General features: G+C 44.7%; 1 protein-coding gene across 3 annotated transcripts; it reads left to right on the forward strand.

Annotated features, from left to right (window-relative positions):
- Positions 1-132: 132 nt before the first annotated feature.
- LOC123045849 (uncharacterized protein ycf20) lies at positions 133-2,221 on the forward strand. 3 transcript variants are annotated; one of them, XM_044469068.1, is made up of 3 exons: positions 134-423; positions 576-686; positions 1,288-2,221. In XM_044469068.1, exons 2-3 carry the CDS (start codon positions 663-665, stop codon positions 1,771-1,773), a joined length of 510 nt encoding a protein of 169 aa, XP_044325003.1. In that variant the 5' UTR covers positions 134-423; positions 576-662; the 3' UTR covers positions 1,774-2,221. The 3 variants fall into 3 exon arrangements, with proteins under 3 accessions (XP_044325004.1, XP_044325003.1, XP_044325005.1); XM_044469070.1 differs by having other exon boundaries at positions 136-423; positions 576-682; XM_044469069.1 differs by lacking the exon at positions 576-686 and having other exon boundaries at positions 133-423.
- Positions 2,222-12,001: the final 9,780 nt, after the last annotated feature.

Consider the following 12,001-nt stretch of genomic DNA (forward strand, 5'->3'; position numbering starts at 1 on the left):
GAGGCGGCGGTGTGGGGTTTGGTGGCGCCCCGGCCATGGAGGTTTTGGGGGTGGCGGAGGTAGGGGATAAACCCTAGTGGCGGAGGGTATTTCGGTAACAAAAAAACGCTTCTGTAACTGTGGGGCCCCGGCCACACAGAAGGAGAAAGTCGCAGCCCGCATAGACTAGTCCGCCACACCACACCTCCCTCATCTCTCCCCTTCCTCTCTCAGCCTCGCTTCCTCATTTTTCCATTAATTCGTTGCCTCCTGATCTCTTTCGTTTCTTGGCTAAATCCGTCCGCCTCCGTAGGTGAAATCTGGGGAGCGAATTGTCAACCCACCTGTCCTCAAACGCTTGATTTCCTGGGTGGCTGTGGCTCGCGCCCCAACTGCTCGACGCAATTCCACTGCAGATCCTCTCTGCCATTTGGAGTCGCGCAGGTGAGTTTGAACTTCATCCCAGAGGCAAATCATGTCTTTTACCTTGTTTATTTGGTAGAGCTTACTGTTAGGCATATGGCATTCACAGGATTTAGTCAAGTGTTAGCAAATTCATTGTTCTGTCCGTCTGAAGTTATTGTTGCGTGATACAGTTCTTGCCAGATCTGTTAATTGGGGATAGTATCCACTGTCTTAGCTGGCCGAGATTATCAGGCTTTTCAGCCGAAATCTCTGTGGGAATGCTCTGTGGCTGCAGAATGTATGTAAGCATATTTTTCTTGTGACAATGTTTCATAGACAACTAGAAATTGAGTCACACTTGGAGTGCAGTGTTGCATGAATTGAACTCTGGCATACACTGGTGCCGAAAGCTACACTCTAACCATTTTAACATGCTACATGTCTGTGAAGTGTGAACCATTGCAAGTGTTCCCTGGTGATTTGGACTCTGGAGTTGCTAGCAAGCTAATGCATCCTTCTGGTGCTAGTATTTTCAGCTGTTGGAAATGGCTTGGTATAGTTCCTAGTAGGATCTCCAAGGAAATACAGCATTTCTGAATTATCATACTCTGCAGACGATTGGCTAAAACAGTACATTTTTCTTTTACCTGGAATTTTGGTTTCTCTTCTCGAGAAACTGCATCTTCAGTTTCTTCAGATATGTCATAGCCTGTAGGTGACACTAGTACACGTTGTTCTTTCTTTCCCTGCCACTACTTGTGTGAGCCTTTTCTCCTACCCTGCTTGGTCTTTTTTCTTTTCTCGACTTAATCATACTTGCTTCCTGCTAATTATTGCCGTCGGTGCAACAATATCATCTCTAATTGCAGTCTGTGTCTTTATTGCAAAAAAAAAAATCTTCAGGCGGTGGCGATGTTTCTTATGGCATGTGCTCCAAATTATATTGCCATTGGCCTTTCCAACTATGGTTTATATACGGGGACAAGGGTACTCTCACCGAGCTACAAGAACTTCCCACGGAAATCCTCCTACAAGTTTCTCAAGGTCCGTGCTCTGCAGGGAAATGATGGCCGTAGAAGGCTGATTGACATAATCCGAATCATCCCGGAGCTGTCAAGAAACTATTTCAAAAGCGGGTCCAGGAGAGCTCTTTTCGGCGGCATCGCGCTGCTGGGTGGCTTTTATGTTGCGCAGACAATATCCCTGTCGTTCGGTGCTTTGGCCGTGAACGATGTTATAGCAGCAGTTGTGTGTGTCCTCCTGACCGAGTACGTGACAAAGTTCTACTACAGCCGGCCTAAGGTTACCTTCGCCGTCGCGCTCCTCAACAATTTCAAGATGGGTTTCACATATGGCCTCTTCATTGATGCTTTCAAGCTTGCTAGCTGATTTACATTGCCTCCTACCGATGTTTCACATGCACTTCATCACGGTAAGTGGGCAAACATGGTGAGAAAATGCAACACCATGTGATGTGTTACAGGAATACATGCCTTTCGTGGTCTTGTATTTCTGTGTGAAGATTGTCCCATTGCTGGTACAGAACGTGGTGTGACGATACTGCAGAACCAGTTTGTGTCAGTGCGTACTATTGACTATCCAAATTGTGTGTAGAGCTTTGATTTGATGTTATTTTATTAGCCAATTCAAGCTGTGGCACTTGTGGCTATCCAGTCTAGGGTAGAGTTTGATTTGCAGGCAGCCTGTAGCTTAGCCCTTTGTGCAGGCAATGTGTAGTTTCTGTTCATATTCTCAGATAAATTTCTTGGACCAAAGTACCAACCGGATGGCATGCTGTTTTGATCTTCGTTTGCAGCTAAATTTATGTTTAATACTATCAGATACTTTTCTCGTGGTAAACCAAAGTACCAGCACGAGCTTTTTTTTCGATGCAGCAAGGTGTGTTACCTCAGTTGTCTTCTCTTGTTCCCAGAATGCATATTTGACGCAACATCTCAGAGTACTGTAATGGTGCGCACTAGCACAGTTGAACCTCGGTGGTGGTGTCAAGAAAATTTGCTTGGGTAGCGACTTAACGGGGACCTCCTATTCGGAAAACCCTATTTGCCGATCCTTGCGGCAAAATGTCGGGAGAACGCGGATCGAGCGGTTGTTCCAGGTGGGCCGGCCCGTTAAGTGTTTTCAGTATTGCCGGTTTTAGGAAACTTCAAAGACGTTCCAGCCGATTCTTTTTTATTTTAGGAACCTTCCAGCAGGTTCCTGAACCGGTTTTTTTTTCATTTTCCGTTTCTTTTTCGTTTTTTCGTTTTTCTTTGTTGTTTTTCTTCTTTTGTCTCTTATTGCTTTTTTCTTCTTCTTTTCGTCTTTACTTATTTCCATTTCTTTTTTTTCTGTTTGTTTCTTTCTTTGGTTTGTTATTTTATTTTCATTTTCTTTTCTCTTCTTTTTTCAAAATAAATTCAAAATATTCAAATTTTGTTTGTGTTTCTGTAACATGTTCAGTTTTTGAAAAAATGTTCTCAAAATTCAAAATTGTTCTTGTCACACAAAAAAGTTCAAAACTTTTGAAATTCAGATAATGTACCGGATTCCAATTTTTGGTTCACATTTTCAAAATATGTTCGCGCTTCAAATTTGTTCGAGATTTTTCAAAAAAAATCTCCGTTTCAAAATTTGTTCTCAATATTCAAAAAATGTTTGTGCTTTTAAAAATTGTTCGCGCTTCCAAATTTGGTCCCCGTTTCAAAATTTGTTCTCAATATTTAAAAGATGTTTGTGCTTTTTAAAATTGTTTGTGCTTCCAAATTTGTTCTCAGTTTCAAAATTTGTTCTCAAGATTCAAAAAAATGTTCTGCTTCCAAATTTGTTTTCTGTTTCAAAATTTGTTCTCAAGATTCAGAATAAGTTTGTAAATTAAAAAATGTTCGGAGAATTTTATAAAATTTCTTGTTTTCAAAATTTGTTCGTAATTTCGTAAAATTGTTCGAGTTTTCAAAATATGTTCTCTGTTTCTTTTTCGTTTTTATTTTTCTTTCCTTTTTTTGTTGTCATTTTTCATGTTTCTTTTGTTTGAAATTTTCAAATATTTGTTCTCAATATTAAAAAATGTTCTCATGTTCAAAATTTGAAAAAAAAAATGTCTCGTGTTTCAAAGAATGTTCTGGGATTTTAAAATGCCCAGTATTTGATAAAGTGTTATAGTTTTCAAAATATATTCACGATGTCAAAAAAATATTTATGGATTTCAAATTAATATTTCATGTTCGTCTTTAAAAAATGCACTAGCTACGCTACCTAGGGCATGTACAATGGTTGATAAGATAGTCTTATCTTAAGTCCTGCATGTAAATTAGATATGACAAAAAAACATGTCTACAATGGGTCATTTCTTAGCCTTATCTATAATAATTAGTTGTTCCTAAAAATATGACGAGACAAATTGTGCTAAGAGATCATCTCTTGCCTTCTCTTAAATAAGAAAGCCTTATCTTGCGATTTCTCTCTCCTCCACCTCACCATTTATCCTACGTGGCACTCTTAAGATAGAACCATTGTACATGCCCCTACAGCATGTCCGTCACCAAAGTTTGATTGGTCTGTTGGCTATCGTTGCGCCCACCATAGCGGGAGATCCAACGTTCGATTCTTGGTAAGCGCGCGTTTTTCCATTTTGTATTTTCAATTACGCGATACACTGCACCGACTGGGCCGGCCCAGGTCAGACTCCTTATGTGCTTTGCTCGACTCCTTGCCGCAGCGAGCGGCAGCTAGAAGCTCCCCTCCTATTCGGGCGCCACGGAAGGGAACCGGCGCCTACTGGCAACGCCTAGTGGGTCGGCCCACGGACGAAGAGAGCAGAAAACTGTTTCGAAAAAAGAACGCAAAAATTGGCAGGAACTACGACTCGAACTAGCGGCAATAGGTTGCAGGTTTGTTCGGCTAACAACCACACCACGGGAAGACTACTGATTGTGAACAAATGCGAAATCTTTAAGAACACAAATGCCACGCTATTCCCTCGGTTCCAAAATAGATGACCCAACTTTGTACTAAAGCTAGTACAAAGTTGGGTCATCTATTTTGGAACGGACGGAGTACGTAATACCACTTAGATTTTTGAACTATTCTTTTTTTTGTTGAAAAATCGATTATTTAATGAAAAAAGTTCATCAATTCTCAAAAAATTGAAATAAAAGTTCACCGCTTAGAAAAAAAAGTTCATCAAATTTGAAAAAAGTTCTTTCATTTCGAAAAAAGTTCTTTGATTTCGGAAAAAGTTCATTGATTTGAAAAAAGTTCATTGATTTCGAAAAAAGTTCATTGAATTTGAAAAAAGTTCTTCGACTTTCAAAAGAGGCGCGTCCGGAATTGACACCCCTGGAGATGTACAAATTATTCTTCGGATCGCAAGAGGCGCGTCCGGAATTGACCGAGGATGCTGGCCTAAGCTGCAATCGCCCGGATACTCAAGTAAGTAGTTCCAAGTCCGGACATACCGTTTGTTTGCCTTTCGATGATTCGCCTTATGACCAATTTCCTTCTAAACAGGAGTGGATAGCGGAAGCAAAATTGATATGGTGTTCGGCCCCCCTCCCAGAGACCGTGCCGGATTCCGTGTTGGTCCGGATGTTGAAGGTTGCACCTCCAGAGGAAGGCGAAGGGGAAAGTGGGAAAGCTACTGCCTCGCCTAAGGAGGCTCTTGAAAGAGGGGGGATCGAGAATCCCTCCCTCCAAGGGGAGAAGAGGATTGCCTCCGAGGACCCGGGGGCTAAAGCCCCTAAGCGAGGGAAGAAATCTTTGCCAGAGGGTCCTGCGTCCGGGGAGGCCCCGGCCGCACAGTCTCCCTTAAAGGATCAGCCCTCCAACGAGCCGTAAGTAGAAAGAAGGGATTTTTATAATAAGGGGCATCCCTATTTGTGCTTCTGAGGATAACTAAAGTTTTTACCTTGTAGTTCGGATCTCCGCCCTTCGCAAATGAGCTCGTCTTCGGGGGACCTTCGTCCGGATATGGTGGAGAGCGAGACGCCTCCGTCCGGGGCGCCGTCGGTTGGGGCGGACAAGCCTGAAGTGTCATCACGGAGGGAGCCCCCGGGTTTGGTGAAGCCGGATAGTTCGGCGCCAACTGGTGTACGGCTGAAGGATCTGCTTGAGAAGGCGTCTATCTCAGAAGATCACCACACATTGATGAGTGTGGTGATTGAAAGGATTTCATCCGCCGAAGGCGGGTTGCATAATGCCGTCAGAAGTTTGCTGGCAGGGTTTGAGGTACGTAAAAAATGACACACCCTTTAACAGTTTTGCATATAGAATGCTCCATGTATAGATAGTAGCCCCTGAGACTCGGTAGGTTGTCGAAAGCGATAGCGTGCCGAGGATCAAAATCGCAGGTTTAAATTTTCGCCTTGCCTATGTAGGTGGCGGGTCGTCCGGGGGCCAGCCGGACTGATGAAGCTGCTGAACTAAAGCGAAAACTCGCCGTTGCGGATGCGGACATCACACTGGTCAACAGGCGACTTGATGAGTCGCAAGGTAAGTGTTTCTATGCGGTCACTTGGTAAGGGAGCTGAAGCCAGCTTCTTACAACATGTGTGTGAAATGCAGATAGTGCCGCTGCTGTGGAGAGCCTTCGGGCCGAATTTTCTCAAGCCAAGGAGCAGGCCAGAAGGAGTAATGCGGCGGCCTCGAGGGCGGCCGAAGAGTTAGCGGCCGAAAGGGCCGCACACTGCCGAAGCAGGGAAGAGATGGCCGAAATGGCCGTGAAGTTAAAAGATGCTACCGACCGCAATGAAGCTCTTGAGAAGGAGCGCCTGGCGGTGCAAGAAGACCTGGGGAAGGCCACCGCCGAAGCCAAGGATGCCCGCTCTGCAATGCGGGCTATAAAGGAAGAGCTGCGCCAGGTCGGAGACATTGCAGCTGGCAAGCCTTTTCTACTGCGCCGAAGGTTTACGGATCCAAAGTATGCTCAGCTGGGCCAACTGTGGGATCCGGAGGATCCTTATATGGACTTAGCAGCGAGTGCGGCAGATGCCGTTTTGCATTTTCGAAGCCAGAAGGATCACGAGACGGAAGAGCTATTTTGGTCTCAATTCCATAGTCCGGAGCGTTCACTTCCGCTGACCGACCGTTTGGCCGACTGGGCTGAGCTGAATAGGTTGTCCAGGCTTGCCATGATGGATATCGTGACCCATGTCTGGCCGGATAGGCCCGAGCCAAAGAGTTACTTTGGCTTGTTGCGGCAATTTCTTGGGGCGGTGCCGCATATGAAGGCGATGAAGCGGTCGGCATGAATAGAGGGTGCGCGGATGGCACTCGCCCGTGTGAAGACACATTGGACAGAGATGGATGCCACCGCTGTTGCGACCCCGGGTTCGGACGATAGCCGGTTACCCGCCGAGCACTATTTTGGCGAAGTGCTGCGTGGTGCTCCTGTAATAGAGTTGCAGTGTTCAAAAAATGTTACGTTCAAATGAACGTTTTATGTTGTAAAACAATATTTATGATGTAAGCGCCTTTTATACTTGTGCGTTCAAGTAATGTAATATCTCCTATGCGGCCGTTCATGTATACGTGTGTATAACCTGAAAGATGGCAGTCGTTGGCTTCAGCCCCCACGCACAAGGTGCGGGGGTGTTCGCAAAAAATAGCGCATTTTCACACTTAATCCGACGTCTCGGTCCTATAAAGGAGGTGGTAGCATAGCAAACGAGGCATTCGGACTATAATGCTTTATCACTTTCACTTAGCCATGGAGTTCGAGGGTGGGGCTACGACATAGCCCCTGGGGCACCGCGCTTTCCGAATTTGGGGCGCGTATGTGCCTGACCGAGAAACGGCCCTTCGTCAAAGCGGAGGAATTCTAAACATTCCCTTGGTTGATCGAGTGGTTGACCAGTCTCTCGCTGTATCATGACAGTCAGTTTTCGGCTTTCTCTACTGAGGTGCTCGCCCAGCCGAACTGGGGCACAATCGCAGTAGTTCTCCTGGTGCCGCGTTAGCCGATGATACGGAACATAAGGCAGCAAAACACAGGAGCCGGGCAAACCCAACATTTGACCAAAGACATGATTCGGAGCTGATGCATATAAGGCCTAACTCGAGACGCCGAACACTCCCGAAGGTGTTCGGTCTTTATAATGACGGGCAGAACAATGCCCTAAGCCCCTTGTGTCCAGGTACGGGCAACGAATGGATCAAGTCTCTGTGCTCAGGTGTCATCCCTGGATCAGTAATGCTGACACCACACAGTACTTCGAAGGATTTTATAACAGAGTAGCAATCACCAATTTGGAAAAGAGTTCATAATTTTTGAAAAAAAATCACCAATTTTGAAAAAAGTTCATCAAAATTTTAAAAAGTTTAGCAAAAATGAAGAAAGTTCATCAAATTTGTAAAAAAATCATGAACTTTTAAAAAAAGTTCAACGGCTTTGAGAAAAGGTCTTCAAATTCGAAAAAAGTTCATCGATTTTGAAAAAAAGTTCATTGATTCTGGAAAAAGTTCACAATTTAAAAATAGAGTTCGTCAATTTTAAAACCAAAAATGCAAAAATTGAGAAAAGTTCACGGATTTGCCAAAAGACAACAAAAAAGAAACAGAGGAAAAGATAAGAAAAATAAAAACTAACAAAACAGCGTTATGTAGAAAGAATAGAAAGAGAAAATTGAGTAACTTGTCACGTGTGGTGTGTTGTTCCGAGTTGTCGATGCGATGCTGCCTTCTGGTCATGGTCTCACGTTCGAATCCCTTCGCTGCCCTCCTTTTTTCTTCTTTTTGTAGAAGAAGAGAACGAAAGAAATTGGGCCGGCCCAAAATGCGGCAGGGGATGTGTGCTGCAAGCGCCCGTTAGCAAAACGACCTGTAACGGGCGCCTGCAGTGCCAAATAGGGTTTGCCAACTGACGAAATCACTAAGTAAGCAGTACTCCTTGCAGAGATCACTTCAACTCCCCGAGGTTACGACAAGTGGCGCGCTGCATGGGCGCCACTTGTCACAACCTGAGAGTTTTTCTTTTTTTCGTAGATCCGTTTATTCAAAACGTTTCATCTCTTAAACCGTGCATCCAAAGGAAAAAAAACACGTTTCGCCATTGGATTCCTCGCGTCGAGATCTTCAAAACTAGATCCCATGTTGATAGGTTTTGACGAACTTTTTTTTCACGAAAAAACCAGACGAAAAAACCGACGAAAAAACCGAACTGGAAACACGGGGTTTTTTCCCTTTCCGAAAGAGGCACGCCAGTGCCTCTAACGTAATCACAACCGTGCCTCTCGCGGAAGCAAAACCGTGCCTCTCGCGAAAGAAAAAAAAAACAAAAAACGTGTTTTTTTCCTTTCCGAAAGAGGCACGCCCGTGCCTCTCACGAAAGCACAACCGTGCCTCTTGCGGACGCAAAACCGTGCCTCTCGTGAAAGAAAAGAAAAACAGAAAACACATATTTTTTTTTCCTTTCCGAAAGAGGCACGCCCGTGCCTCTCACGAAAAAAAAAGAAAAAACGTGTTTTTTTCCTTTCCGAAAGAGGCACGCCCGTGCCTCTCGCGGAAGCACAACCGTGCCTCTCGCGAAAGAAAAAACAAAAAACACGTTTTTTTCGGTTTCCAAGAGGCACGGTCGTGCCTCAACAATACCGTGGCTCTCGCGAAAAAAAAGCATTTTTTGCGTAAAAAAATATTTTTTTCGAAAAAAAAATTGGTTGAAAGTTAGGGAAAACCGGTAGAAAACCAAAACGTGAAAAAATCGGAAAAAACCCGTTTAGAAAGCCGAAAATGCGTGCGTAAAAATAAAAAAACGAAGAGAGCATTCAGAGCGTGACACGTGGCGAATGGCTGTGAGCGCGCCAAGTGGCGCTGATCGTTTCGAGGCTCCCGAAGGAGCGCTCGTTAATTAGTTGCTCCCGCCAACTGAACGTGCAAATTCTAGACGTGCCATCAAACTGCAGTGAAGTGCCATCAAACTGCAGTGAAGTGCCGTACCTGAGCCCGCTTAGGTGATTCTTTTTTGTTAACGGTGATGTGGATGGCAGACTAGCAAATATATTCTCATATAAAAAGGTTACTTAATCGAAACTATGCAATTAGGGCATCATATTGCAGGTGAACGTGATTTTCCAATAATTTATGTTACTTTTTTTGGGCTACTAATTTGTTTTACTATGTAACTTTACCATTAGGGAGAAATAAAGCCTACTTTTGGATCAGTCACCATGCCCTGTGCCGCCTGCCCACCGCACGCTCAGCTCACAACCCACAGCCTACTAGTGCGGAGAATTTGTCCCAATCCCGTCTGCCGTGCGGGGAACCGGGCAAGTGCAATTCTCCCTCTTTTCCTAGCGTGCGACTACACGAGTGGGAGCGCGAATCAACCTGTGGTTGAGTTGGTTAGGTGGATAGTGGTATTCCCAACCCACCAGGGTTCAAATCCTGGTGCTCGTATTATTTCTGGATTTATTTCAGGATTTCCGGCGATGCGCTTTCAGTGGGAGGAGACGTTCCCGTCGACAACGAGGCGCCTACGGTGACTCCATAAATTTCAAGATGATATGCTGGCTCAGTCTCTCGAAGGTGCTCATAGGGATAGGGTGTGTGTGTATATTCATAGGGATGAGTGTATGCGCGTGTATATGAGCGCTTGTGTCTGTACTTATGCTCAAAAGACTACACGAGTGGGAAGAGGAAGATATGCCTGATGATCAGTGTGTATCGTCGCGACGTTGATCCCGTCGGCCGTCGGGTCTCCGTGCCAGATCGGTTGGGTCGGCGTCACGAGTCACGTCTCGCATTGCATCAACTTTTCGAATCCGACAGCTTCGTTTCTTGCATGGCCTGCCCGCCCTAAAGCTAAAGCCGGGCGAAGCGCGACATGACATAGCCGATGGGTCCTCCAAATCCGAACGTCGAATCGTCGAATCGCGCCAAAGGTGAGCGTTTGCATCCAGGGTGGTGCATAACAGTATTCTTACTCTTTTTTTTAGTACTACACAAAGAGAAACGGTAATGTTGCTTGATCTTTTTTGTGTTGGTGCTAGCGTGCGTGCGACACGGTGGCGGTAAACAACAGACCGACGGAGCCTCCACTAACGATCCGCCGCCGCGACACACGAAGGCGGAGACAACAAACCGCAAGATGAAAAACATGTTTCTTCAAACACGAAAGTGGAGGTTTGCTCAGCCTCCACTGCAACACTGCTCCCGTGCATACACTGCACAGGCAAGCACAATAGCTAGTCGTGGCATCCTGCGTGCTTTGCGTCGGCCTGTACGTGCGTGGCGTAGCTTAGCAGCAGAGGGCTCCTACGAATTAGCAGCAGCAGTACGGGATTGAACTGCTCCGTTCATTCCTGGACGCTTCTGGTGATGCACGCCCTGACGTCGGCTCAGGTATTCCCGTTTCGCGGCACGCGCACAGCGAGGCAAAATGACGATGAACAGCTGACCGTCAGTCACACAACCTATCGAGATGATTAAACTAGATACGGGTTGATTCTTGATTCTGATGAGCTCTCTCGTCATCTGCTGTTTCCTTCTAGAAGCTGTGGCGCTGGTTCACTAGACAGGGTTTGACCTGCACTATTATAACCTTGTACTACAGGATATTCCATTACAAGTCAGGGATGAAAATTATTAGAAGTTCGATTAGTCCGTACGTGTGGTGATCTCGGACTTTGACTTCCACAATTAGTCGCCATGGCCTTGGTCGCCAAGGAACGGGGAGAGCATGCATGCATGCAGCTTGCAAAGCAAGCAGATAGGTGTGCCTTCGGCTGCGAAGAGGAAAGTTCGCGCTGACATTTCTTTACGTTCCCCGCAAGAGGAAACTTACTTTACTTTCCCCCCTTGTGTTGTGGATGTTTGGTGACATTGTTCTTTGGGTTGTTTGTACCCTTTGGCTCAACTTGGTGCGATGGCAGATGAGGAGCAGTTCTAGAATCTCCTATTTAGCGCCTTTTTTGCTTTTTGAAATTTGTGAAGATTTTATAATTTTTAAATAATTTTTAATTTAGGATTTTTCAAATTCACGAAAAAATTAAGTTTGTGGTTTTAAAAAAAAATCATGAACATTTTATAAATTTATGCACATTTTCAATTAACGAGCCTTTATAATTCTTGAAATTCACAAAAGGAACTTTTTCCAAAATTTGGGATATATTTAGTCTGGAACTTTTTTAGATATGTGAACATTTTTAAAATTCGTAAAAAAATAAATTTACGAATATTTATACAGTTTATGGGAAAAAATCATGATTTCTTTGCAATATATTGTTTAACGTCAAAACTGGTAGTCAATATTGTTGGGGCCGAAAGCTGCAATTTTTTCCAACTGACGCGAGTTTCCTTCCTTGAGCTCATGCATGAGGAAGCTACATGGGCCGACCAGTGTCAAAGAGGAACTTTAAGTTTGAGGCTCATAATCTCGTTAAGTTTACCTGTAATGTAGGAGTAAGTCGACATGTTTGGTCTGGCAATCCTCATGACCCAAACCTTATACCTATGTCTTTTGTTTTGGATGGATATAAAGACGCCGAGATTTCAAAATAAAAAAACAAAGCAATTCACTCTTTGTGCTAAAAAAAGCAGTTCACTCTTATGCTCGTGTTGGCAGTGTGTTTATACACATTTCACATGTGCTGCCAGGCCGTGGCCCAGCTGTTTATCCTACACG

Source organism: Triticum aestivum, chromosome 2B (genome assembly GCF_018294505.1).
Source record: "Triticum aestivum cultivar Chinese Spring chromosome 2B, IWGSC CS RefSeq v2.1, whole genome shotgun sequence".
Taxonomy (NCBI): Eukaryota; Viridiplantae; Streptophyta; class Magnoliopsida; order Poales; family Poaceae; genus Triticum; species Triticum aestivum.